Source organism: Macaca thibetana, chromosome 7 (genome assembly GCF_024542745.1).
Source record: "Macaca thibetana thibetana isolate TM-01 chromosome 7, ASM2454274v1, whole genome shotgun sequence".
NCBI classification, from domain to species: Eukaryota; Metazoa; Chordata; class Mammalia; order Primates; family Cercopithecidae; genus Macaca; species Macaca thibetana.
This window is the reverse complement of record NC_065584.1, coordinates 152,274,245-152,300,840: the sequence shown is the minus strand read 5'-3', so window position 1 is coordinate 152,300,840 and position 26,596 is coordinate 152,274,245. Positions and strand designations below refer to the sequence as shown.

Sequence of the window (26,596 nt, the reverse complement as noted above, 5' to 3'; positions counted from 1 at the left end):
AAGTCCTAAAATTCTCCTAGGCAACTGAATCAGTATAAGCTTTCCAGAAGAGGTAAACAAATATTCCAGGGCAGGATTACCCTCCTAGTTTGTCCTATTTCAGGAATTTTACATCCTTGTTAGTGGGTCTCACTACTTTTTCATTTTCTTTTTGCATTTTCACATTGATTCTTGCTAATGAAGTTTCAAGGAAAAGAACTACAGTTCCACACGGGTTCTCTTCCCCAATACAGTGTGAACCCACACAAACCCCACATGTGTCAATGACCTTTAATGATTCCATAACTAATCCACAGGAGGGGAACTACAACACATTTAAAGATCTGAGTTAAACACCACAAAACAAACAATGGAGAAATGGCCCAAATTCTTCCCATCAAGTCAAACTGTCATACATTAGTCAAGGTGAATAATCTTTTTTTCCCTTCCTAAGGATAACTTTCATCTTTTTGTTACATCTGCCAACTCCAAATATTACATGCAGGTGACAAAAACCTGGAAGAGATGACCTTTATCCCCCCAAAAGAGGGATGCTCTACTGAAAGGAGAGAGAAGCAATTCTGTCCCTGGGTAAAAGACAGTCTGATATTAAAGTTTCTTTGCTTAAGGCATAAATGTACCTGTCTGTGATTTTTTTTTTTTAATGGCACATTTTAGCGGCATGTAGCATCATCTTTAATGAAAGAGTGTGGCAAGAGGCCTTGTTATGACTCCCCATGGGGGCTGTGACAGCATATTAACAAGGCAATGGGCAGCAGGAAGAAGGCAGGCAAAGAGGAACCCTGTCATTTCAAGGGTTTAAAACAATGAAGGCATTCAGCCGGGTGCAGTGGTGTACCTGCAGTCCTAGCTACTCAAGAGGCTGAGGCAGGAGGATTACTTGACTCCAGGAATTCGAGGCAACACTGGGCAACATAGCAAGACCATGTCTCTAGAAAAAAAAAGTGGGAGGCAGGAGGCAGCCCTCAAGTCTGACAGCTGTAGATTGAACTTTCTGCTTCTGGCATCACCAAACCTCAGAGATGAGGGTTTATGGAACTGGGGGGAAAGGGTGCTAGGGAGACACAGAAGAGACAGAAAACTCTCATGCCCATTTTTGTCTCTGATTCTTTTTTTTTTTTTTTTTTTTTTTTTAAAGACAGCATCTTGCTCTGTTGGCTAGGCTGGAGTATGGCTACAATCATAGCCCACTGCAGCCTCAAACTCCTAGGCTCTAGCAATCTTCCTGCCTCAGCCTGCCACGCAGCAAGCACTACAGGTACACATCACCATTCCCTGCTAAATGAAAAAAAAAAATTGTTTTTTTTAGAGATGGGGTCTTGCTATGTTGCCCAGACTAGTGTTGAATTCCTGACCTCAAGTAATCCTCCTGCCTCAGCCTCTCCAAGTGCTGGGATTATAGGAACGAGCCACTAGGCCTGGCCTGTATTTGATTCCTGTGTAATTTCAGGGAAATTCCTTTGCTTGGTTTCCCATATTTTTATCATTTTTTTTTCTTTACCACAGGTACCCTAGGAGAATAAACTGGTTAACTTAAAACACTTTGAAGAAGGCATGCACACAAACAGGTAGTGAAACTACACTAGGGGAGACCTTGCATACTTTGACATTTGATCTCTCCTTAAGTGTTTACAAGGATCCATACCTTAGAGCGTGCTGGGAAATGGGGAAGGGATCCTCTATCTTTCCCCTCTTTCTCCTAGTGGCAAACTCTGTTCAAGACCAATCTCCCTTACATGTCAACTCCTTTGTGTGAAACCCCAGCCCCTTCCTCTTGTGGCTCAGAGTCCTTCATAAACATTTCTACTGAAGACTCATCACACTATTCTGGGCTTTAGGTATCTTTCTTTCCTACCAGAGGTGGGCTCTCCTCAGCTCTGTGTGCCCCACTCTCCAGGGCCTGGCACAGGGCAAGTGCTTAAGTAAGAATTATTGAAGAAAGGAAAGTTTCTGCTAGAAAGAGAATTTTGTTTCTAAAAAAACAGAAGACGAGCAATTCTTGCAAAGTGTTGACTATGTTACAGAATGCAGTTTGTTCCTCAAATTCCAAAATGCTACTGAGATTCATACTTCTGTCTATAGTGATTTTAAATTGGATTTACTACATCTATTCCTAGTATACTATGGTAAAAACAAAGAAGAATCTTGGCCTTCAAGTACTTCTTTTGCACGAACTTCCTAATCCCTTCAGGTAATGTTCTCATCATATTGGCCCTTAAGGAAAAACAAGAACTGGCCGGACATGGTGGCTCACGCCTGTAATCCCAGCACTTTGGGAGGCCGAGACGGGTGGATCACAAGGTCAGGAGATCGAGACCATCCTGGCTAACATGGTGAAACCCCGTCTGAACTAAAAATACAAAAAATTATCCGGGCGCGGTGGCACGCACTTGTAGTCCCAGCTACTTGGGAGGCTGAGGCAGGAGAATCGCTTGAACCTGGGAGGCGGAGGTTGTAGTGAGCCGAGACTGTGCCACTGCATTCCAGCCTGGGTGACAGAGCAAGACTCTGTCTCAAAAAGAAAAAACAAGAACCTTGGGTTTCTCTTGTAATCTTCACTACTGAATCCCCACAATTTCTCATGTATGGACTCAAAATCTCCTACTTCTCTTCCCTATCACGTTTTTCTTTACCTTGGACCCCAAATAGATTAGGTATAAATAAAATGCCAGGGGCCTTACACTATTCTCTAATGACTTACTGGTCTATTACTTGTGTTGGTACCATGTTGTATGGGGGTAATAAGCCCCTAGAAGTCAGGGGCTACAATCCCATAGTTCCTTCTGAAGGCATTTAGTTAAGCATCATGTACAGAGGTGCTCAACAACTCTCTCTGATGATCATAATCTGATTTCTCTTTGCAACCTCTAACAACATCTCTTCCTCCTGCTGTAACACCCGGCTCCTTACCATCCATTTTAAAATACAAGGAGCATCAAAAGGCCTAGCTCTTCCTGGCCCTCACTCCTGACCATCTGGTTATCTGCTCTCTACCACATGAGCCAACACAGTCCTTCCGGCATTCAGGTGTCCCACCCTCAATGCTGACACTTTTTCACACAGTTCTCTGTACCTAATCCTCTTCGATCCTGAAAATTCAACGAGTCTGTTTTTTTCAGTCTTCCAGAGAATATTCAATAGTTTATCTCCAGGATAAATGAATATCATCAACAAAACCCAAATATATCAATGGCAATCTCCTTCCTTACACTACAAAAAGTCTCTTTTTATTAATCTTTGCACCCCAGCAACCAGCAAAATACTGGCAGACAGACACATATTTCATTATGCAACATAAATATATTTATTGAGCACCCGTCTTCCTACCTACTTAAACTGATCTCCCTGTTTCCACACCTGCCTCTCTATAGTCATGCTCCACAGAGCACTCAATGATACTGTGAAAATTTAAGTCAGATCATTTCTTCTAAGAGTAATACATAAAGTCCTTAGCATGGCCTACAAGGATATATTTGCCCTGGCCCCTGGCTACCTCTCTAAATTTATTTTTTCCTATTTTTCCCTTGCTAACTCCACTCAAGTCACACTGGTCTCTCCCTTCCTTAAAAATGCTGAGAGTGTACTCTATCTTGGTGCCTTTGAGCTTGCTATCAGGTGGCTCTCTTCTCTCATAGCATTCAAGTATCTGCTCAAGTGGTACTTTACCAGAGAGGACTAGTCTGCTTTCTTTTCTTTTCTTTCTTTTTTTTTTTTTTTTTTGAGACGGAGTTTCACTCTTGTTGCCCAGGCTGGAGCACAATGATGCGATCTCGGCTCACTGCAACCTCCACTTCTCGGGTTCAAGTGATTCTCCTGCCTCAGCCTCCCGAGTAGCTGGGATTACAGGCATGTACCACCATGCCCAGCTAATTTTTTGTATTTTTAGTAGAGACAGAGTTTCTCCATGTTGGTCAGGCTGGTCTCAAACTCCTGACTTCAGGTGATCTGCCCACCTCAGCCTCCCAAAGTGTTGGGATTACAGGCGTGAGCCACTGAGCCCGGCCTAGTCTGCTTTCTTTTTCTCCATAGGACTTACTCTCACCTGACAAATTACATATTTAGTTATCCCTTTGTTTTCTGTCCTTCCCCTCATGCCCCAGCCCTCCCCAAATGGTACTCCATGACAGGCAAGACTTCAGTGTCTTTTCCTTATTCTATCCCCACTGCTTATACAGCAGGCACAGCAGGAGCTCAACACATGAATGCATAAATGAATGTAGAAAGGATGAATGGTGAACATTTATATGTGCTTTAAATCTTAAATCTAATAGTTATGTGCTCTTATAGTAGTGCCATGCCTCTGCATTTTATGCCATTTTATCACTGTCTCAGTCACACAACTCTAGAGTTGGTGTGTGAAAGCTAAGGAAAGAAAACAACACAATGAGCAGTAGCACAGTCATAGAATGTTAGTCTGGAAAGGGGCTTAGAGATCAATATTTTACAAATAAAGAAACTGAGGCCCAGTGAAGAATAGTGGCTTCCACAGGGTCACCTAAAAAACTACTAGCAAATCTGGAACTGTAACCCAGGTCTTTCATTCCCAATCTAGGATTTTTATCTCTACACCATGTCACTTCTCAACTGTCTTACACTATATCCAGTCACTTATAAAATAAATAATAACAATTTAAAATATGCAAAAGGAAATTGTATAACAGCAATCCTGAGTTCCACAAATCAAAAACACTAGTTTTCCCTAAAACGGGATAATAGAATAGGCCTTTGAGGATTCTCTTGGGAGACTCAGCTCTGAGATGTGACCACCATTATCGCTAACTTCTCAGAGGATGCATACATATTGTATTTCCTCTTAGATTGCCTTTTAAGAAGAAGCAGAAGAATATGATTTAATAAACGTTCCATACTTTATTTTTGCTTTCTTTCTACTGTGCAGGTGAATTGAGTTTGAAGATTATTTCCTTACAAATACAATTGCATTCATGCATCACAAAACTCACAGAAAAAGTATTTGACTAAAAAAAAAAAAAGGTTATAAAATCATGATTGCAACTCTATCTATGATATTATTTAAAGAGTCCTTTCTACTTTTCTATTAGAAAAAGTCCTGGCTGGGCACAGTGGTTCCCGCCTGTAATCCCAGCACTTTGGGAAGTCAAGGCAGGAGGAACTTGAGCCCAAGAGTTCAAGACCACCCTGGACAATATGGCAAGACCCTATCTCTACTAAGAAAAAAAAGACTCCACCCCAAATCAACAGAATATACATTCGTCTCAGCACTACACTGTACTTATTCCAAAACTGACCACACAGTTGGAAGTAAAGCACTCCTCAGCAAATGTAAAGTAACAGAAATTATAACAAACTGTCTCTCAGACCACAGTGCAATCAAACTAGAACTCAGGATTAAGAAACTCCCTCAAAACCGCTCAACTACATGGAAACTAAACAACCTGCTCCTGAATGACTACTGGGTACATAACGAAATGAAGGCAGAAATAAAGATGTTCTTTGAAACCAATGAGAACAAAGATACAACATACCAGAATCTCTGGGACACATTTAAAGCAGTGCGTAGAGGGAAATTTATAGCACCAAATGCCCACAAGAGAAAGCTGAAAAGATCTAAAATCGACACCTTAACATCATAATTAAAAGAACTAGAGAAGCAAGAGCAAACACATTCAAAAGCTAGCAGATGGCAAGAAATAACTAAGATCAGAGCAGAACTGAAGGAGATAGAGATACAAAAAACCCTTTAAAAAAATCAACGAATCCAGGAGTTGGTTTTTGAAAAGATCAACAAAATTGATAGACCGCTAGCAAGACTAATAAAGAAAAGAGAGAAGAATTAAATAGACGCAATAAAAAATGATAAAGGGGATATTACCACCGACTCCACAGAAATACAAACTACCATCGGAGAATACTATAAACACCTCTACGCAAATAAACTAAAAAACCTAGAAGAAATGGATAAATTCCTGGACACATACACTCTCCCAAGACTAAACCAGGAAGAAGTTGAATCCCCGAATAGACCAATAACAGGGACTGAAATTGAGGCAATAATTAATAGCCTACCAACCAAGAAAAGTCCAGGACCAGACGGATTCACAGCCAACTCTACCAGAGGTACAAGAAGGAGCTGGTACTGTTCCTTCTGAAACTATTCCAATCAATAGAAAAAGAGGGAATCCTCCCTAACTCATTTTATGAGGCCAACGTCATCCTGATACCAAAGCCTGGCAGAGATACAACAAAAAAAGAGAATTTTAGACCAATATCCCTGATGAACATTGATGCAAAAATCCTCAATAAAATACTGGTAAACCGAATCCAGCAGCACATCAAAAAGCTTATCCACCATGATCAAGTGGGCTTCATCCTTGGGATGCAAGGCTGGTTTAATATATGCAAATCAATAAACGTAATCCACCATATAAACAGAACCAAAGACAAAAACCACGATTATCTCAACAGATGCAGAAAAGGCCTTTGACAAAATTCAACAGCCCTTCATGCTAAAAACTCCCAATAAATTCGGTATTGATGGAACATATCTCAAAATCATAAGAGCTATTTATGACAAACCCACAGCCAATATCATACTGAATGGGCAAAAACTGGAAGCATTTCCCTTGAAAACTGGCATAAGACAGGGATGCCCTCTCTCACCACTCCTATTCAACATAGTGTTGGAAGTTCTGGCTAGGGCAATCAGGTAAGAGAAAGAAATAAAGGGTATTCAATTAGAAAAAGAGGAAGTCAAATTGTCCCTGTTTGCAGATGACATGATTGTATATTTAGAAAACCCCATCGTCTCAGCCCAAAATCTCCTTAAGCTGATAAGCAACTTCAGCAAAGTCTCAGGATACAAAATCAATGTGCAAAAATCACAAGCATTCTTATACATCAATAACAGACAAACAGAGCCAAATCATGAGTGAACTCCCATTCACAATTGCTTCAAAGAGAATAAAATACCTAGAAATCTAACTTACAAGGGATGTGAAGGACCTCTTCAAGGAGAACTACAAACCACTGCTCAATGAAATAAAAGAGGACACAAACAAATGGAAGCATATTCCATGCTCATGGATAGGAAGAATCAATATCGTGAAAATGGCCGTACTGCCCAAAGTAATTTATAGATTCAATGCCATCCCCATTAATCTACCAATGACCTTCTTCACAGAATTGGAAAAAAACTACTTTAAAGTTCATATGGAACCAAAAAAGACCCCGCATTGCCAAGACAATCCTAAGCCAAAAGAACAAAGCTGGAGGCATCAACGCTACCTGACTTCAGACTATACGACAAGGCTACAGTAACCAAAACAGCATGGTACTGGTACCAAAACAGAGATATAGACCAATGGAACAGAACAGAGCCCTCAGAAATAATACCACACATGTACAACCATCTGATCTTTGACAAACCTGACAAAAACAAGAAACGGGGAAAGGATTCCCTATTTAATAACTGGGGCTGGGAAAACTGGCTAGCCATAAGTAGAAAGCTGAAACTGGATCCCTTCCTTACACCTTATACAAAAATTAATTCAAGATGGATTAGAGACCTAAATGTTAGACCTAAAACCATAAAACCCCTAGAAGAAAACCTACGCAATACCATTCAAGACATAGGTATGGGCAAGGACTTCATGTCTAAAACACCAAAAGCAATCAATGGTGACAAAAGCCAAAATTGACAAATGGGATCTGATTAAACTAAAGAGCTTTTGCACAGCAAAAGAAACTACCATCAGAGTGAACAGGCAACCTACAGAATGGGAGAAAATTTTTGCAATCTACCCATCTGACAAAGGGCTAATATCCACAACCTACAAAGAACTCAAACAAATTTACAAGAAAAAAAAACAAACAATCCCATCAAAAAGTGGGCAAAGGATATGAACAGACACTTCTCAAAAGAAGACATTTATGCAGCCAACAGACACATGAAAAAATGCTCATCATCACTAGCCATCAGAGAAATGCAAATCAAAAGCACAATGAGATACCATCTCACACCAGTTAGAATGGTGATCATTAAAAAGTCAGGAAACAACAGGTGCTGGAGAGGATGTGGAGAAATAGGAACACTTTTACACTGTTGGTGGGACTGTAAACTAGTTCAACCATTGTGGAAGACAGTGTGGTGATTCTTCAAGGATCTAGAACTAGAAATATCATTTGACCCAGCCATCCCATTACTGGGGATATACCCAAAGGATTATAAATGATGCTGCTTTAAAGACACACGCACATGTATGTTTATTGTGGCACTATTCACAATAGCAAAGACTTGGAACCAACTCAAATGTCCATCAATGATAGACTGGATTAAGAAAATGTGGCACATATACACCATGGAATATTATGCAGCCATAAAACAGGATGAGTTCATGTCCTTGGTAGGGACATTGATGCAGCTGGAAACCATCATTCTCAGCAAACTATCACAAGAACAGGAAACCAAACACCGCATGTTCTCATTCATAGGTGGGAATTTAACAATGAGAACACCTGGACACAGGATGGGGAACATCACACACCGCAGCCTGTTGTGGGGTTGGGGGAGGGGAGAGGGATAGCATTAGGGGAGACACCTAATGTAAATGATGAGTTAATGGGTGCAGCACACCAACATGGCACATGTATACATATGTAACAAACCTGCACGTTGTGCACATGTACCCTAGAACATAAAGTATAATAAAAGAAAAGAAAAGAAAAGAAGAGTCCTTCTTTATTTGAATCAATTTAAATGAGAATTTTTGAAGCACTGGTCAGTATACAGGTTCTATACTACCATAATTCAAACTGATCCACATGTCCTTCTAAGTTATATGCATTTTCTTGTAGATCAATGGTCATTTTATTAAAAAATCATAGCATAGAGTTCTAATGGAGCTACATCTGGAACACTAACATAAAGTCCATTCTAAATACAGCTATAAAGAGTAGATATTGCAATTGTCCTAAATACATACATCCTCTTCCCCCCTCCCTGTCCATCATATCACACCACCCCTTAACCCACATACAGATCTGATATGACTATACTGGAATGAGGTGATTTTTTTTTTCTTTTAAAACAAACATATATAACTTACATATCTAAATGAGTAGGGCTGTACCTTTTAAACTAATCACCTTTGGAAGTTACATATGCATTCCAACAGGACACCGAATTTTTCTGGAATCCCTCTTTTAGAACACAGGTTCTCCAGATTTAGTGTGTATAAAAATCACCCAGGGAAGAGATTAACCATGCAGATTCTTAGAGGTTTGGATTTAATTGGTTTGAATAGGGTCGAAGAATCTGTATTTTTAACAAAGACTCCAGGCAGGTCTTACACAGGTGATCTGTAATAAATAGTGCTTTAAAATAACCTCCAGAGTCAGTTCACAAGCCACACAAGGAATCAAAGACTTTATGGTCAAACTCTGTGTGTACATCTATATAACATGCTGAAGGTTTATTTTAGCTTATTCTTTCAAAATCTTCACTTTTCCTGATTGAATATATTAGTACAGATATGCAAGGAAGCGTCTATGTGCAAAAAACATACCTCCATAAAAGAGATTCCTAAGCTCCAGACATCGGAATGAATTCCATACTGCTCCCCTGAAATCCTTTCAGGCTGCAAGGAATCAGAAGGGAGCTTGTGAGTTCACGGATGCTACTCAGGAAAACACATACACCAAAATGAGCTCAGCTAAGGTGAGGAGCCACCAACATCTGCATAGCATTTTACAGATGACAGAACAATTTTACATGTGTGTATATAAGTATTTGTGCATATAGTATAAAATCTATAGAAATTATATATAGATATATTCTTATTGAATCCTCTCCAAGTCCCTGTGAGGAAGACTTTGGAAGTCATTTCACAGATGAAGAAAATGGAGGCTCAGAGTAGTGAGGTAATTTAGGCAAGGTCCTAAGTAGTGAATGAGCTGAGATTTGAATCCAGATCCTCTCCCTCCAAATCCAGTGATCTTCATTGTAGAGTAACAAATTATACAACATTATATGATATTATTACTTATTTGCATTTTGATACATGGGTCTGGAACAGTAGGGTTTCTTTTAATTTTTTATTTGGAAATAACTTTAAACTTACAGGAAATTTGAAAAAACGAGATCAGAGCAAAGCACATTCCTATTTCCTTTACCCAGATTCATCTACTGTTCAACATTTCATTCCACTGATCAGAGTTTCTTTGTATATGAACCAAGGAACAGTTTGAAAGGTCCATTTGGGACTCTGGGTCCTCCACGCAAGATGTATAGCAAATACCTGGTCTAAAAAAGGCTACATAAACACTCTAGTTCAAAAGGAATAATTTCATACTGAGTGGATGCTTCCTGAGCTATCTATCCCTCTAGGATTTAGCATTCAGTACAGTACTTCATAGAAGGCTTTGGAATGAACACATGAACAAATGAATAAGAGAAACAGGTTTCACAAAGGTGGAATGATTGCTAAAGGTTACAGGCTAATCATGGCAAGGCTGAGATCATAACTTACACCCCAATATCCAATTAAATAGATACCAGGATGTATTCATACGGAACTGGCTAGCCAGCTACAGGAATAACATTATTGTCACCATCATTACTATCATCAACAAAATTATGTGTGCATTTATTAAAGAATTTCTGTACACCAGGCCTTGTTTTAGTGTTTTTCACGCATATCTCATTTCAGATTCACAAACATCCATGTAACATTGGTACTATTTTATCATCCCCAATTAACAAATGAGGAAAATGAGGCACAGAGAAGTTTAGTTTACTTTACTAACCATTATGGGTGCTGTATCCACTATACAAGAAAGATAGTAATAGTTATCATTTAATGACCACTTACTAGTGTCAGACACTGGGCTAGGTACTTTGTGTCTTCTACTTCATAATGATTCTGCAAAAGTAGGTATTATTGCCCTCAATTTACAAATGTAAAAACTGAGGCTTAGTTAGTGACATGTTCAAGTCTAGAGCTATGGGTTAGTATTAAATGCACAGTCCAGGAGCAAGGATTCAAAGCCAGTTGTGTCTGACTGCAAAATTAGAGGTCTTTCCAGTGAGTCAAAATGACCCCACAACTAGAAGTCAGAAGAGCCAAGCACAGCCTTGAGTTGGTCAGTATTTCTCAATGTGCAGTCTTTGGAGCAGCCATCACAGAACGGCCTGAGGTGCTTACTATTAATACAAATGAACCTCCAGAATCAGAATCTCTGGGGATGGGGCTAGAGATCCTCACTTAAAAAAATAATTTCTCTGGGTGATTCTTTGGTACACTTAGCTCCAGTCACTAAATACTTCCATGTTCCCTGGAGAGACAATGACCTTTCAGATCTCCCTGCTTTCCTCTTCTCTGCTTAATGACCATGTCTCACACAGATCCTGTTTGAGGGTGAAACCTTTCTCTACTCCTACAGCAGAATTATAAATTCCTGCTTCTGTACTTCATTAAAATGCTGTTCATATCTTATTATTTATCACACTGTGTTATAAAATCATCTGTTTTCTAGTTCGTTTTTCCTAAGAGGCAAAGAGTGTACCAGGCAGACATACCTAGTACCTTGCCGGACACATAACAGATATGCAGTCAATGCACACTGACTGAAGGGATGTAATACATGTTTACTGTATGAACAAATAAGTTCCTTAGAGAGTTTTAATATAACTTCCTCATACATTGCTATTCATGTCTGTCAAGAACTTCTAACAAACATGAAAATCCTAAAATCCTCTAGAATTATTAAAGAAATAACTAAATGTTGCCCTGACCTTTTTTCCTTCCTCTCTCCATTTCTTCATTCTACTGATTGACAGGTACCAAGCATTTCATCCAGAATACAGAAAACACACACACACACAGAAAAGTGGAACCCACATACAAAATATTTGGGCAGGATCAACAAGGAGGTTAAACACACTCATTACATTTGCCCACTGAACTATCAAAACAAATGCAAACTGTAAGCTGATAATAAAGCATAGAAAAATTAAATTAAATTTAAAAAGAAAAAATAGAAAAAGTGATAATGTTCACAGATACTAGATGGCAAATAAGAGAACTCTTTTAAGGGTCAGATTCTGATGACCTCTTGTTGGGGAAATTATTCTTTCAATAAGCTAATGAAACAAGATTACTGCTGTGATGCAGTGTTTGAGCAAAAATGTTCAGCAAAAGCCAACAGCAAGCTCCACGTGTCTATCCTAAACAACTCTTAAGGTGGATAGGGACTGGAAAATGTGCCCAGGTCCCTGGAAGTGATTTAGACACAAGATGAGCACCAAAATATTCTGAATTTATGGAGCCAGGATTTGATGGCCCGAGGCTGCACAATTCAAAGCTGTTCTCACACTTGAAGCCAAGGTGGCCTGCCCTGTCCTCTCCCCTGAAAAACAAAACAAAACAAAACCAACTACCAGGTACCATGTTGTTGACAGAATATCGGTGATGGATATTTAGCAGTTAAAAAGTTAAAACTGAGGTTACTCTCTCACATGACAGCTGTCATTAGTGTGAAAAGCTAAATAATAGGAAAAACATGACTCTTGTCTAAAATATCTTTGCAGTGAGGTTTAAGTGACAAGCAAACAAAATGAAACAAAAAAAAACTGTGACCTATTCTTAATAAGACCAGTAAAGAGTAATAAGTAGAATTTAGAGAGGATCTTAAAGGGCAGTCCTTCTGGCACCCACACTATACTCCCTCCAGATGCCCTCTGTGACTCAGCCTTGACAAGAATTCACATGTAGTTAACTAATTCCAGAACCGTCCATTTACAACAAGATTTGTCAAAAGCAGGAAGATCTCAAGGTATATCCCTTATCTCTTCCAAAAAATGAATTTCTGTTCAGACTCAGGCTACATAGAAAATTAACAAAGTAGGCATGAAAACTTCAGGCTAGCATATAGTCAAAATATGTATCACAAGTGGTAAGGATTTTTTTCTTTTTTCTTTTTTTTTTTTAACATTGGCAAGATCCTTGTGTAGGCAAACAGAACACTGGTTAAACAGGACTCTGAAGTTAGACTGCTTGAATTCAGATCTATCTTCCAGTTCACCAATTCTCTCTTCTGCTGTGTCCAATATGTTGTCAAATACAGTGAGTTTTAAATTTTAATCTAGAAGTTTTGTTTAGAACTTTAAAAATCTGCTATGTCACTTTAAAAATGTGTGATCTTAAGTCTGTATGCAAATGTTTCTGCTGCCTGCTATTCCTGCTGACCTTCAGGTGGCTTTGCTGTCTTGTGTGCCCGGTTCTCTTTGCTTGCTAGTTTTTCCCCTTGAAAGAAAAACTATGGAGAGGTTCTCTGAGGCCTAAGGTGGAGACCACCTCAAACCACTTCTCAGTGTGAAGTGCCTTGTCCAACCTAGGACATGTATGCATATACCCAGGGTGCAAATCTATACCAGGGCTAGGCTATGGTCACAACTTTTTCCACTTTTCCTGTTTCTTCTGCTTCTCTGCTTAGTTCCAGATGCCTCTTCTTCAGTTTCCTGGGACTGGGGGAAGAGGAGCAGTTTTAGATCTAGTTTACCCTTACACTGAGGTTACCCATTTAGGCTTCTAGCAGGGAACAGAGGAGATCTTCTCTGAGACCTTCTGACTTAGGTGGGCTCTGAAGCTTGGCCGCTGACCCTCTCGCCTAACTGTGATTCAGGCAAATGCCCTCAGGAATAAGCAGTGATGGGGATCCCATTCTACTTTCCTCTCTGTGGTAGGATTTCATTCAAAAATTGTGCTGGGAGTAGCCCACTGTCTTTTCAGCTCTTCGGTGCATTTGAGATGGTTTAAAACAAACAAACAAACAAACAAACAAAAACTTAGCTAGCACATTTAAACAGAAGAGTTGATCTAAATAATTTAGTCTGCTATTAGCAGAAACTAGAAGCTGATGTCCTAATTAAATTGCCTTTTACTATGTGCCAACTCTGAGATCTTGGGTTAAAGATATTTTGACCTTTGGTTTCCTCATCTGTAAAATGAAGACAGTAATAATAAATAATAGCAGTAATACGTATACCTCCTGGGGTTGTGTGAAGACTGAATGAATCCTGTAATGTGCTTCAGTACACACCACATGGGAATGCCCAGTTAATGCTAGCCTCCTCCCAGTCACCACCACTACCATTGCTACCACTGCATGAGCATAGCCATTGAGTTGGGTCACGCAATGTATATGGGTGTTATTCCAAGTATCCTTCCAGTCACCACCACTACTATTACTACCACCGCATGAGCATAGCCATTGAGTTGGATCATGCAATGTGTATGGGTTTTATTCCAAGCAAAGACAATTTCCAAGAATTGGAATAGCTTGGGCAGAAAAAAACATTCTGGAGATAGGAATGGTTATTTAGATTGACTTTCTGATCCCAAGGGCCAAGTATTTGAGTAAGATTTTTTCATTTTAAAACTTCAGTTAATGATAGCAATAGTGTCAATTTTTATATTTGATTTTTAAAATGATAGTAAGCCAGAAAGACTGAATAGTTAAAGTTTTAGGAACTTCTATCTTAAAAACATAATAAAATTTTTAGTAATTAGAATTGCTGGGCCGAGTGTGGTGACGCACACCTGTAAGCCCAGCACTTTGGGAAGCCAAGGAGGGTGGATCACTTGAGACCTGGAGTTTGAGACCAGTCTGGCCAACATGGTGAAACCCCATCTCCACTAAAAATACAAAAATTAGCTAGGCGTGGTGCTGCACACCTGTAATCCCAGCTACTCAGGAGGCTGAGGAAGGAGAATCGCTTGAACCCAGAAGACAGAGGTTGTGGTGAGCTGCAATCATGCCACTGCACTCTAGCCTGGGGGACAGAGTAAGACTCCATCTCAAGAAAAAAAAAAATAAAGAATTTCTGAAAAATTGTTAATTTAATATAAGCTCCAAGCTTCTAGACCCCTTTTATAAACCTTATGGATAAAATCCTTTTAAAATGTGGTTGAAAATCTTTCATGCTTCTGATGAAGGTATCTATTGAACCTATTAATTATCTGCCCCTAAAAAAACAGTATGTCCTTGAGCATGACAATTCACTTTTCCAGGTCAGTCTCCTCACTGGTCAATGGCGAGGTTGGATCAACATGACTTTTCAAGTCTCCTATAAGTACATTGCTTAATGTGCCCATACTTGGTTTTTCTAAATGACTAATGATGTTACAAAAGCTTCCCTGTCCTTTTCCTAATTATCTTTCCTATATCTTATACTTCCGATTACAGAATAAAGTGAGATTATTCACATATGCAGGGCTATTTCATTCTGATATATTTTCTTTTTAATATTTGAGTAGCCTAGCTGGCTGTATTTAAGTAATTTTGGCCTGTCTATACCTTGAAACACAAGCAAGATTCATAATATGAAAAGTTAAATATATTCGTAATATGAAAAGTTAAATGTTGTGCTTATAATTAGTGAACAAGACACTTTTGGAATGCAGCTTTCATGAACTAATTCACTCGTCTGGCACTGTGTGAGGTACCTATGTCATAGTGTTGTGAGCATTTAAAAGTTAATATATGTGAGAAGAGTGATTGGCACATAAAGCTACTTAAATGTAAGCTATTATTACTGATGTTATTATCACTGTACAGAAGTATGCACGAATATAAAGTGAGGGAAATACGTAAAATGAGGGTATCAAGTGACTTCTAATTACGTATTCCTGCAATTTTTTATTTGTCCTCTTCCCCATTTCTTCACCCTGCCCCATGCCTTCTATTTCTGAGTCTTTGCTCATCCATTCACAGTGATCTTTCTCTTGTGCAAGCACCCTTTTCACATACTGTTTGAATCATCAAATTCGTACACCGTCTATCTCATTTTCTTTTCTTTTTTATTTTTGAGACGGAGTTTCACTGTTGTTGCCCAGGCTGGAGTGCAATGGTGCGATCTCAGCTCACCACAACCTCCGTCTCCCAGGTTCAAGTGATTCTCCTGCCTCAGCCTCCCGAGCAGCTGGGATTACAGACATGCACCACCACACCCAGCTAATTTTTTGTATTTTTAGTAGAGACGGGGTTTCTCCATGTTGGTCAGGCTGGTCTCAAACTCCTGACCTCAGGTGATCCACCCGCCTTGGCCTCCCAAAGTGTTGGGATTACAGGCATGAGCCATTGTGCCCAGGCCGTCTTATTTTCTAAATGTATGTTTGGTACAACTTAAGTCTTTATTATGTCACACATAATGCTGCTACATATAATATGTTGCCTGTTTCATCCAAGTCTTATCTAGATTATACAATGGTTCCACTGTACCTGACTGACGGCACAGAAGATGCTCAGTAAATGCTGGTTGATTATTGAAGGTGCTCTCAGTTTCAGATACAGCTTTCACTGGCATAGATCAGGGGCTGGCAAACTTTTTCGGGAAAGGGTCAGCTAGTAAATATTTTTCATGCTATGAGCCATATACTTTCTGTTGCAACTGTCACAACTACTCAACTCTGCCACTGCAGTGCTAAAGTGGCCATGCATAATATATAAGCAAATGGGTGTGGACATGTTCCAATAAAACTTTATTTACAAAAATAGGCCGTAAGAGCTTAGAAGAGTGATTAATACATTGTTCCAGTAAACTGAATTTGGCCTGAGAACTGTAGTTCATGGATATTTGGCATAGGACTTATGTAGAACTCAAAATTATAAAATATACCAGCTAAAACGAGAACCAGTTGTGGTTTTAAAAAAAAAAAAAAAAAAAAAAAAAAAGGCTCAGTTCCTTTCTCTCAAGAGACTCTCAACAGATAAAATGTAGGGACTAATACATGTACTATAATAATATAGGTTATTTCCACCTCCCCCCCTTCCCCAACCTCACACCATGTAGGTAAGTACTTGGCCTTGGCCAATAAGAGCCTCCTACTGAACTGAGCAAAGTGCTCACTCTCAAGCTATCATTGCTCCTTTTCTAGGTATCTTATGCTTTTTATAGCTTGAACTACAAAGCTGACGACTAGAATTCACTCACCTAAGAAGCAAAGCAATTTTAGTTTTGTCAATCTGAGCTAACGTTTCATAATTTTAAACCTCATATTTTCAGTTAACAGATGGATGCATCACATTCACCCATAAACAAAAATAAAAAACTAATTTCTTTAATGTACACCTGGGAAAGACAACTGTAATCTGGATTTGTACATTAAAATATAATGCAATTTAATTATCAGAGGAATTTAAAGCTACTAAGAACATGCTGGTTAGTTGAGCAATTGTTTCATTTACAGTCATGTCCCCCCACTTTTTAAAAATTACAGTGTTTCATATTCTTTCAAAGACTTAAACCTTAGCATTCAGTAAGGCTATAAACGTGGCTCACCAATCTCATCTAACTTGGTAGAGGAAGTAAGGTGATTACGTTTTATAAAAACAGATATGATGACTTCAGAGGTTAATTTTTTGTTTTTCCTATTATTACACTTAAACAAGAAAGTATGAACTTTCTTTAAAAACCATGCAAGACAAAAATGAGCTATTCTGGTATCTGAATGAAAAAAAAAAGTTTTGTATTGTTCTGGGAATAAGGTTTAGGTTTAGAATTAGGTTTAGAACAAGGTTCCATCCCTAAATCTTTAATCAAGATAATATATAAACACAGAATACTGAGAATAAGACCCACAGTTTTATCCATACTAACATCATTTAATTTCATGATACATTAATGAAGACTATTAGAGATGAAAGGGACTACCTAAATAAATTTAGAGCTTTCATTATAAAAAATTATCTTTCAGTTGTTACAGGAAGACAAAACTTTGCTCCAAAAATAATACTAGATAAGTTTCCTGTTTAATTCTTTTTTTCCCTCTGACTCTCAAGGTGATTATGGAAACGTATAAACTAAAGTATATTTATGAAAACAAATAACTTCCCTTACTCAAAAGCCAAGTCTACATTGGTCTTTGAAACAGCCTCATGCTTCTACTTGTTATTGTTGGTAAGTTTATTTCAGTGCAACTAAATAATCTTACAATAGGCATGAATAACAACTAAACAAAATATAGAGGTATAAGTTCTATAGAGAACTGCCCCCTAAACCCTTACATTCAGAGATCCATAAATATAATTTGGCTATATCAGTAATTTAATTTTGATCAGGTGACAAAGCATGTTCATATTTCAAGAAAAAACAACCAATTTTATTGACTGACATTTGGGTATATTTGAGGGTTAATTAAATAAGAAATGTGGAAAAGTGGCCAGTATGCTACAAGGTGCAATTTTTCTGTAGGATTAAACTTCAAAACTCAGCGATTTCACACTTGAACCAACCAGTTAAGTCAACAAAGTCAGATAAGTTGATAGCTCCTGTAAAAACCCTAATGTCTTTTAGAAAGATTTAAAAATCAGACCACGAGTAGATTGACTTCGTAATTTATGATCTGCTAGGCTAAAGCTGTGGAATTAATTCAAGAATTATACATTACCAAGTACATAAAGATAAAGATGTTGGTTTTAAATGTTATTTTTGCATAAGTTTACTTACCGCCATATAAGCATTTGTTCCAACATACGTCTTGGCTATAGAATTCACCAGCTATGAGACAAAACAGTCTGTTAGAACAATATAAAGATAATGTGGAAATAAAATGGGCAATTATTCCTCATTTAACCTACAATCATCATTCGTATAAATCAACTAAAAATTATGTAAAAGGGAACAAATTTATCTACAAAGGCATTAAAAATGATTAAATCTCTCTTTTCTTTTGAATGTGATTTCCAATTTAAACAAGCACAGCATTACAGTTTATAGCAGATAACCTTAAACAATTCACTTAAGCAGGATGCTTATCGCTTTAGTACCCCAAACCCGCCTGATATAAAAAGTCAATTTAAAGCAGAATTTGAACACACTCAATTTTTAGTCAGATGGCTCAAGATGTGAATGAAGCCCCATGCATTACTAGAATGAAACGAACACTAAATACGCTGGAGGGATAACAGACTTTGACAACTCATAATACAACGATGACCTTCGCTTTGGTCTTCGTGTTTGGCTGAGAGTAAAGGTGGCTGCAATTCAAATCAACATCACAGCACGCTCATGGGTCACTATCACTGGGTTTCTCAGGGGAGGCCCAAAATGGAAATTAATTAAAATTTGTGCTGCACATTGTAATGGCCCTCCACCATTGTTGCTCCCAATATTAATTTTTATTGTGGGCCAGTTGGGTTCCCCAGACACAGCTCCCACTCTGCCCTCCCTTTTGTCTGGCCAAAACGCTTTCATATCAAAGCTGCATATCAATGAAGTTTGCTATTCGTAAGTAGTAATTACAATATCAGCAGTTTTTACTGTCATTAAACAATGAACAATCATATTCTGATGAAGGAAACTCGCTCAGAGATTAAAAATGAATAACACACTCCCAGCCGAGGAAAAGATGCGGGGTTTCTGTTTGTCTGGCAGCTAGGGGATTTTTCAATCCAGAGAACAGAATGAAAATATAAAGAGGTTGTTGCAGAGAAAAGAGTATACTGGGAGGAAAAGGGACATACCTGAGTGCTAACTCCAAAATCACACAGCTTGACCTGTCCTCTTGTGTTTACTAGCATATTGGAGGGCTTCACATCTAAAAAGGGACCAGAAAAGGCCATGTAACTAATTCCATATATCTACAGCGTTTGTTCTTTAAAAGCACACACGCACACCACACCAAGTTGCAGAAATGACATCATCTGCTCAATCCGAAATTCAAATCACAAATTTAATGAAAAGCATTTTTTTTAACTGAAGGTAAAATGTAAGGTCTTAACTCCTCCACTTTTAACAATTTCTGGTTTCTACAGAAGCAAGAGTTTATTTCAAGTAAAAGTGAAATCAAACTTTGGCTTACAACGACGGTAAATACACCCATCATCCTATCCGTAGTTTTTCAGGAAAAGGAGGTAGATAAGAAAAGGTAATCTTCCTGCAAAGAATTTGCACAAAAAGGATGCGTTTTGCTCTATATGTGTAATTATCAGGCTAATCCTCCCATCTAAGTAATAGTAAGGCCAAAGGGAGGCCAACAGGGAAAAGTCATTCATATGCTACGGGTAACAGGTCGTATCTGAATGAAACCGATGAGGAAATGAATGTAGCACTGCTATTTCCCATGTTTTACAAGGCAAATGTTACTTCAGATAATACTTAGAAATTTATCTAAAAGATGTGCGTATGTGTCTACATGCATGTGCTTATTAGTCTTTGTTTCATTTATCCTTCTCCTCCCTTACATTATTTTTGACTGCTGTTACAGTTAACAAAAGAATTGAATAGATTTCACCAAAGCAGTCAGTCGCTAAGTAATGAAACAAAGGATTTCTGTGAAGCATCGTCAGTGACAACAATGAGCCTTTTCAGGAATTCAGGGAGCCCAAAAAAGCCATCCAAGGAGGACAAGAGCATACCACTTTTGATGGTATAGAGCAGCATCTGCTTCAATGCATCTTTTATGGCAAAAGTGGTCTAGCAGAGACAACTGGTTATATTTAAAACAGCATATAATCTCAACTACACTGACACTGAACAGGAGACAATTTTTTGATGTAACATTTTTAAAAAAATTGTAAATGGGTTAATCTTCTCCTGACCTTCCATCTGGCAAAAGGGTACCACAACAAAGTATTTTGCCAAGAGTAGATACTTAATTCAAATTTCAAGTTTAAACACAGCAACTATTACTGAATCATACTTATGTGACAGGCAATGTGCTAGGCATTTTTTTATACATTAGTTCATTTAGCCTGATAAATGTTATTAGCCTCAGCCTGATAACTGACATTTGAATGTAAATTCCATGAAGGCAGGGACTTTGTCTCTTTTCTTGACTACTGTACTCCCAGCCCTTGAAAGAGTGACAGATATATTTCAAGTGCTCAATAAACATTTGTTGAATGGATGAGAGAATAAAGAATGGAGACCACGAGTACATGTTGTGGTTGAGGATTCTGTTTCAGTGATGAGGGGTGAACTGTAGAGCCTGTCTCTGTAGCAAGCACTTCAGATACCACACACTATAACCTCTATTGGGAGGCTCTAGGAATTCAAGTTGGTATGCACAGGCAATTGTAAGCTCTTTTTATTGGTATCATCACCCCAAGAAATAAGTTCACAGGGTAGGAGTATACTTTATACCTCTTAAAATGTATCCCTTCCAAGCACAGTATCTTGTTCAGTAATGGATGGCTTTTTAAATGATACATTAAATTTACTAATACATGGCCGGGAGCAGTGGCTTACACCTGTAATCCCAACACTTTGGGAGGCTGAGGCAGGCAGATCACTTGGGGTCAGGAGTTCGGGACTAGCCTGGCCAACATGGAGAAATCTCTACTAAAAATACAAAAATTAGCCAGGCATGGTGGCGGTCATCTGTAATCTCAGCTACTCGGGAGGCTGAGGGAGAAGAATTGCTTCAACCTGGGAAACGGAGGTTGCAGTGAGCTGAGATGGTGCCACTGCACTGTAATCTGGGCATCAGAGCGAGACTCGTCTCAAAAAAAAAAAATTGCTAAGACAAATGTCCCCTTTACCAGCGAGTCCCTGGTCTCTTGGTGTCTAGTTTTCTCTAATTTTTCAACCTAATTCTTATACCACCATCATATTAAACCTTAAATATACCACTTTCACTAAATCATTTCTCTCCTTAAGGAGGAGGTTAAGTATTCTCTGACATGCCTGCCACCAACCAGAACATGAATTCCTTAAGAATAGGGTTGTGCTTTCAAGTGTGCCCCAGCAGTTAGCACAACACATCATAGACAGCCACAGTAGACACCTAAATGTTTGCTGAACTGAAACAAATGTTAGATTCTACATAGTTTGGTCTTATTTTTCAAATCTAGTTCTTATCATGGGCCCTGAGTTTTAAATATTTTTCTTTTGGACAATTTGTTCCTTTATATATTGACATCCTAAATTAGGGGTGTACAATCTTTTGGCTTCCCTGGGCCTCATTGGAAGAACTGTCTTGCGCCACATATAAAATACACTAATGATAGTTGACGAGATAGAAAAAAATGGCACACACAAAAAAATCCCATAATGTTTTAACAAAGTTTACAAATTCACGCTGGGCTGCACTACTCAAAGCCATCCTGTGGCTCCTGTGGCCCCGTGGAGCATGGGTTGGACAAGTTTGCCCCAAACCATTCTTAAGCCACCACATCAGATGGAGACAGTTAATGAACAAATATTTTGAGCTCCTGGAAGAAGGTGCTGCCTGGAAATTAAGAGGTATGCTAAAAGCAGCAAATCTTTAGTTTCAATCAGATACATCTGACTTAAGTGGATCAATGGAAAGAGAAAATAATAAAACAACAGAACTGCTAAACTATATTCCAAAAGACAAGGTGTAAATAAGAACCTGACTGCATTTTTCCAGCTTTCCAACATTTTTTTAATGTACATGTAAGCCAACTGTATGACTTCTCATATTCTCCCCTCAACCTGGTTTTCAGAAGTACTTTATGTGTGAAAGTAGTAGACATCCAGTCATCCTCAAATCAGTCTTTGCATTCCAACAAGACTGTTTTAATCATTGTTTCAAAAGAAAAAAAAAACCCTCATTAAGGCTTTGTTCATTCTGTTTTCATCATCTCCCTCCCACCCCCAGGTTTAGAAACCTTTCCTCCATATTTTCCATCTATCTGAATCCTGCCCATCCTTCATCTCAGGCCATCAGTCACTACCTTCTTTGAATTGCTGTAGCGTCTACTGTCTGTACCATTTGTTTGGCAAAGCATATGATTTATGTATGTAATGCATGTATGCATGTATTTCAGAGACAGGGTCTTGCTATGTTGCCCAGGCTGACCTCAAACTTTTGGGCTCAAGTGATCCTTCTGCCTCAGCCTCCCGAGTCAATGGGACTACAGGTGTTTGCCACCACACTTGGCTTTGATGACATTTTATACTAAGAGTTATTTAATGTATTTGCTGTTATCACTCAAAGAATTAAGTTCACAGGGTAGGAGTTTAATTTATACATCTTCAAATGTATCCCTTCTGAGCACAGTATCTCGCTCACTGGTTGAGAGCTTTTAAATGATACATTAAATTTGCTAATATAAATGTCCCCTTTACCAGCAACCTTGAGATAATTTGAACCTAACAGCTCCCTTTAACAAAGTCAATGAATCTGGGCTAGGAGACAGATAACCTGGGTTTTAGTCTTTTTGATCCTGTCACAAATTTGACACATGACTGGCCTTGGCATGTGATGTTTTAGTTTCCAACTCTGTAGGGAGATAACAGTTACCATGTCAATATTTGATAACTGTGAGGATTAGATGAGATAATGAATATAAAATTGCTTTTTAAACTGTCCAACATTCTATAAGTATATTATTATTATCAACTGGTAATCAACCAAGCTAGAAAAAGTTGTATATTTCATTCTATTTAGAAAATAACTTCTATTGCTACTGTGGCAATTTAAGCTGTATTTGAGTAAAATACTAGCTCAAAGAAAATAATTTCCAAAGCCCAGTAAGTAGGACTGTAAAACCAATGTGATGTTTATGAGGAAACATTTTTGCCAGACTATATGCACCCTTTCCTCAACAATGCTACTGAGATGGTTTTCCTAGTTTTACACTTGCTCTATTATAGTTTGTGTTCAACACAGCAGCTAAAGTGATCCCTTTAAAACCTAAGTCAGACCACGTCACTTCTTTGCCTAAAACCTCCAAAGCCTTTCCAATTCGGTGCAAAAATGGAAAGTCCTCCCAGAGGTCCCCAAGGCCCTTGTGAGCTGTGCCATACTCTCACCTTGCCACTCTTTTCCATGCCCTCTCTGCTTCAGCTCACTGGCCCACCTGCCAGGTATGCTCTTGCTTTGTGGCTCTGTGTCCGTGAAATATTATGCTTCCATAAATTGTATACCTTTGCTTTAGATTTTTGCCTGAAATTTTCTCCTTTGCTTTAGATTCCTACCTTTTTAAGGGAAGCCTTTCCAAACCACCTGGTATGCAGTAGCAATACCCTCCCAGCTAAGATAATTCCTTTCCCTTTTCTTCTGCTTCAGTGTTCTTAACATTTAGCACCATCAACATGCTGTATTTCTACATAAAGATCTGTTAATTCTCAGTACTCCCCTCTTAAAGGGAAGCTCCATGAATGCATACTTGGTCTGTTTTGTTCACTACCACATCTAGAATGGTGTCTGGTACATACACCTCCAGCTAATTTTTGCATTTTTAGTGAGATGGGGGTTTCACCATGTTGCCCAGGCTGGTCTTGAACTACTGACCTCAAGTGATCTGCTTGCCTTAGCCTCCCAAAGTGCTGGGATTACAGGTGTGAGCCATCGTGCCTGGCCATGTTATTATTTTTCTTTCACAATCTGATGATGATTGTTGGATGCTATATCTGCCATTATAATTGAAATAGGTGTCTTGCAAACACTGTACAGTTGTGTCTTGCTCTTTTAAACAGTTTGACATTTGTGCTTTTGATTGGACTGTTTAGATCATTCACACTTAACGTAAGTATTGATATGGCTGGGTTCAACTCTATTTGCCCCATCTGTCTTTTGTTCCTTTTTTTCTTCTTTTCCTGCTTTCTTTTGGGTTAGCTGGGCTAGTTCTTAGCATTCCACTAATCTCTACTACTTGCTTCTAAGCCAGAGGTTGGCAAACTTTTGCTGTAAAGAGTCATAAAGTAGACATCTCAGGCTTTAAGAGCTATAAGCTTTTTGTGGTAACTTCTCAAATTCTGCTGATGTAGTGCAAATGCAACCATAGGCCACATGGAAATGAATGGCCATGACTATATTCCAACGCCATTGTGTTAAAAACAGGCAAAGGCCCAATTTTTGCCCATGGGTTGAATTTTGCCAGCCTGTTTGAAGCTTTATTTATTTATGGCTGTTCTAACATTCACAATATGCTGTTTTAACTTCTTACAGTCTACCTTCAAGTAATATTAGGGTATTTCATTTATAATGTACAAACCTTACAATAATATATTTCCACTTTCTTCTTCTCATCTTTTATTTTCATACATCTTTCCTCTATGTACACTATAAGCTCCATAATATAATGTCTTTATTTTCCCTTTACATAATTATATTTTAATGACATTTAAAAGTGAGAAAAAATCTTATTTATCCATGATTTGTGAAACTATTTATTCTTTTGTGTAGATCTACCCATCCATCATCAGTTTCCTTCATCCTAAATAACTTCCTTTAACATTTTTTTGTAATGCTGGTCTACTAGCAATGAATTCTCTCATATTCGTCTGAAAAAGTCTTTATTTAGCTGTTTATTTTTGGAAAATGTATTTGCTGGGCACAGAATTCTGGAATAACTTTTTTCTTTCAACATTTTAAAGATGTCCTTCCATTATCTTCTGGCTTGCATAGCTTGTGACAAGAAGTCGGCTGTCATTCTTATCTTTGTTTCTCTACTTAATGTGCTCTGTTTTCTATGAATATTTTTAAGATTTTCTTTTTAGTCACTGGTTATCAAAATTTTGATTTTGATGTGCTTTGGTGTGGTTCTGTGTTCATCCTGGTTAGAGTTCTTGAGTTCTTAGATCTGTGGACTTATAGGCTTCACCAAATTTGGAAAGTTTTCAGCTATTATTTCTTCAAACTATTTTTTGTTTCCTTTTCTCTTTCCTCTCCTTTTGAGATTCCACTTACACATACATCTTAGACTTCTTGATAGTGTCTCAAAGATTGTTAAGATTGTACTCATGTAAAAAAATATTTTTTCTAGTAGTAGGAATGAGTAATTTTGTAGTAATTTTGGATAATTTCTAGATCTTTAACCTCAAGGTCACAATAATTTCTTCTGTAGTGTCTAATCCAGTTAATTCATTAATGAAATTTTAATTTCACATATTTTTTGTAATTGAAAAATAAATGTTCAACTTGTTTCTTTGTTTCCATTTATCTCATTATGCTCATGTGTCCTATGAATTCCTTGAGCAGATACAGTTTTTATAAAAACTATTCTAAAGTTCTGTCTGCAAAGTCCATTATTTCTGGTGTGTATGTGGGAGGGGGGCATCTATTTCTATTGATTGATTTTTTTTTCCTGGTTATAGTCTTTCATCCATAATCAGAAGAAAAAGTCTTTGCTTGTCTACTTTTTATGTGGATGTTCAATGTTGTGGATCTTGTGTTGTCAAGTGCTGGATTTTATTGTAATCCAATGTGTTGGACTTGATACTGGCAAGTGGTATAGCTGCTGAATACTGACAGCTGAATCATTTTGAGGCTGATTTTAGAGCTTTTATTTTAGGAGAGTTGAGAGTAACCCCTATTACAGGGCTAGTTTAGCCCCACTGCTAAAGCATAATCCTTCTAATGTCTTTCTTGAGTTCCTCAATGTGTTTAATGAGGCCTCTCTACACTGGATTATTGGAATTTAAAAGATTCCCAACTTTGTGTAAGTTTTGGGAATTGTTCAGCTTACAGTTCCCCAGAAATTTTCTTTTCCAAACAGTAGTTGCTGTCTAGCTTTGTAGGATTTCACTCTATAAATGCAGAGGCTGGTATTAGGCCAGACACAAGGAAACGCCTATGCAATTTCTAGAGCTCTTTCTCTGCATGTTCCTGCCTTTCTAGGACTCTGCTCTGTAAATTCTAGCCATTTT

General features: G+C 38.2%; 1 protein-coding gene across 7 annotated transcripts in view; it reads right to left on the bottom strand.

Moving 5' to 3' along the window:
* The window catches only part of MAP2K5 (mitogen-activated protein kinase kinase 5), a 261,654-nt gene that overhangs the window by 99,659 nt on the left and 135,399 nt on the right, over positions 1-26,596 (bottom strand). For all 7 annotated transcript variants that reach the window (XM_050796342.1, XM_050796344.1, XM_050796343.1 and 4 more), the window contains exons 14-16: positions 19,501-19,574; positions 18,485-18,535; positions 9,543-9,614 (exon numbers count right to left, since the gene is read on the bottom strand). In XM_050796342.1, coding sequence (XP_050652299.1) covers positions 9,543-9,614; positions 18,485-18,535; positions 19,501-19,574 — 197 coding nt within the window. The remainder of the gene's footprint in view (positions 1-9,542; positions 9,615-18,484; positions 18,536-19,500; positions 19,575-26,596) is intronic.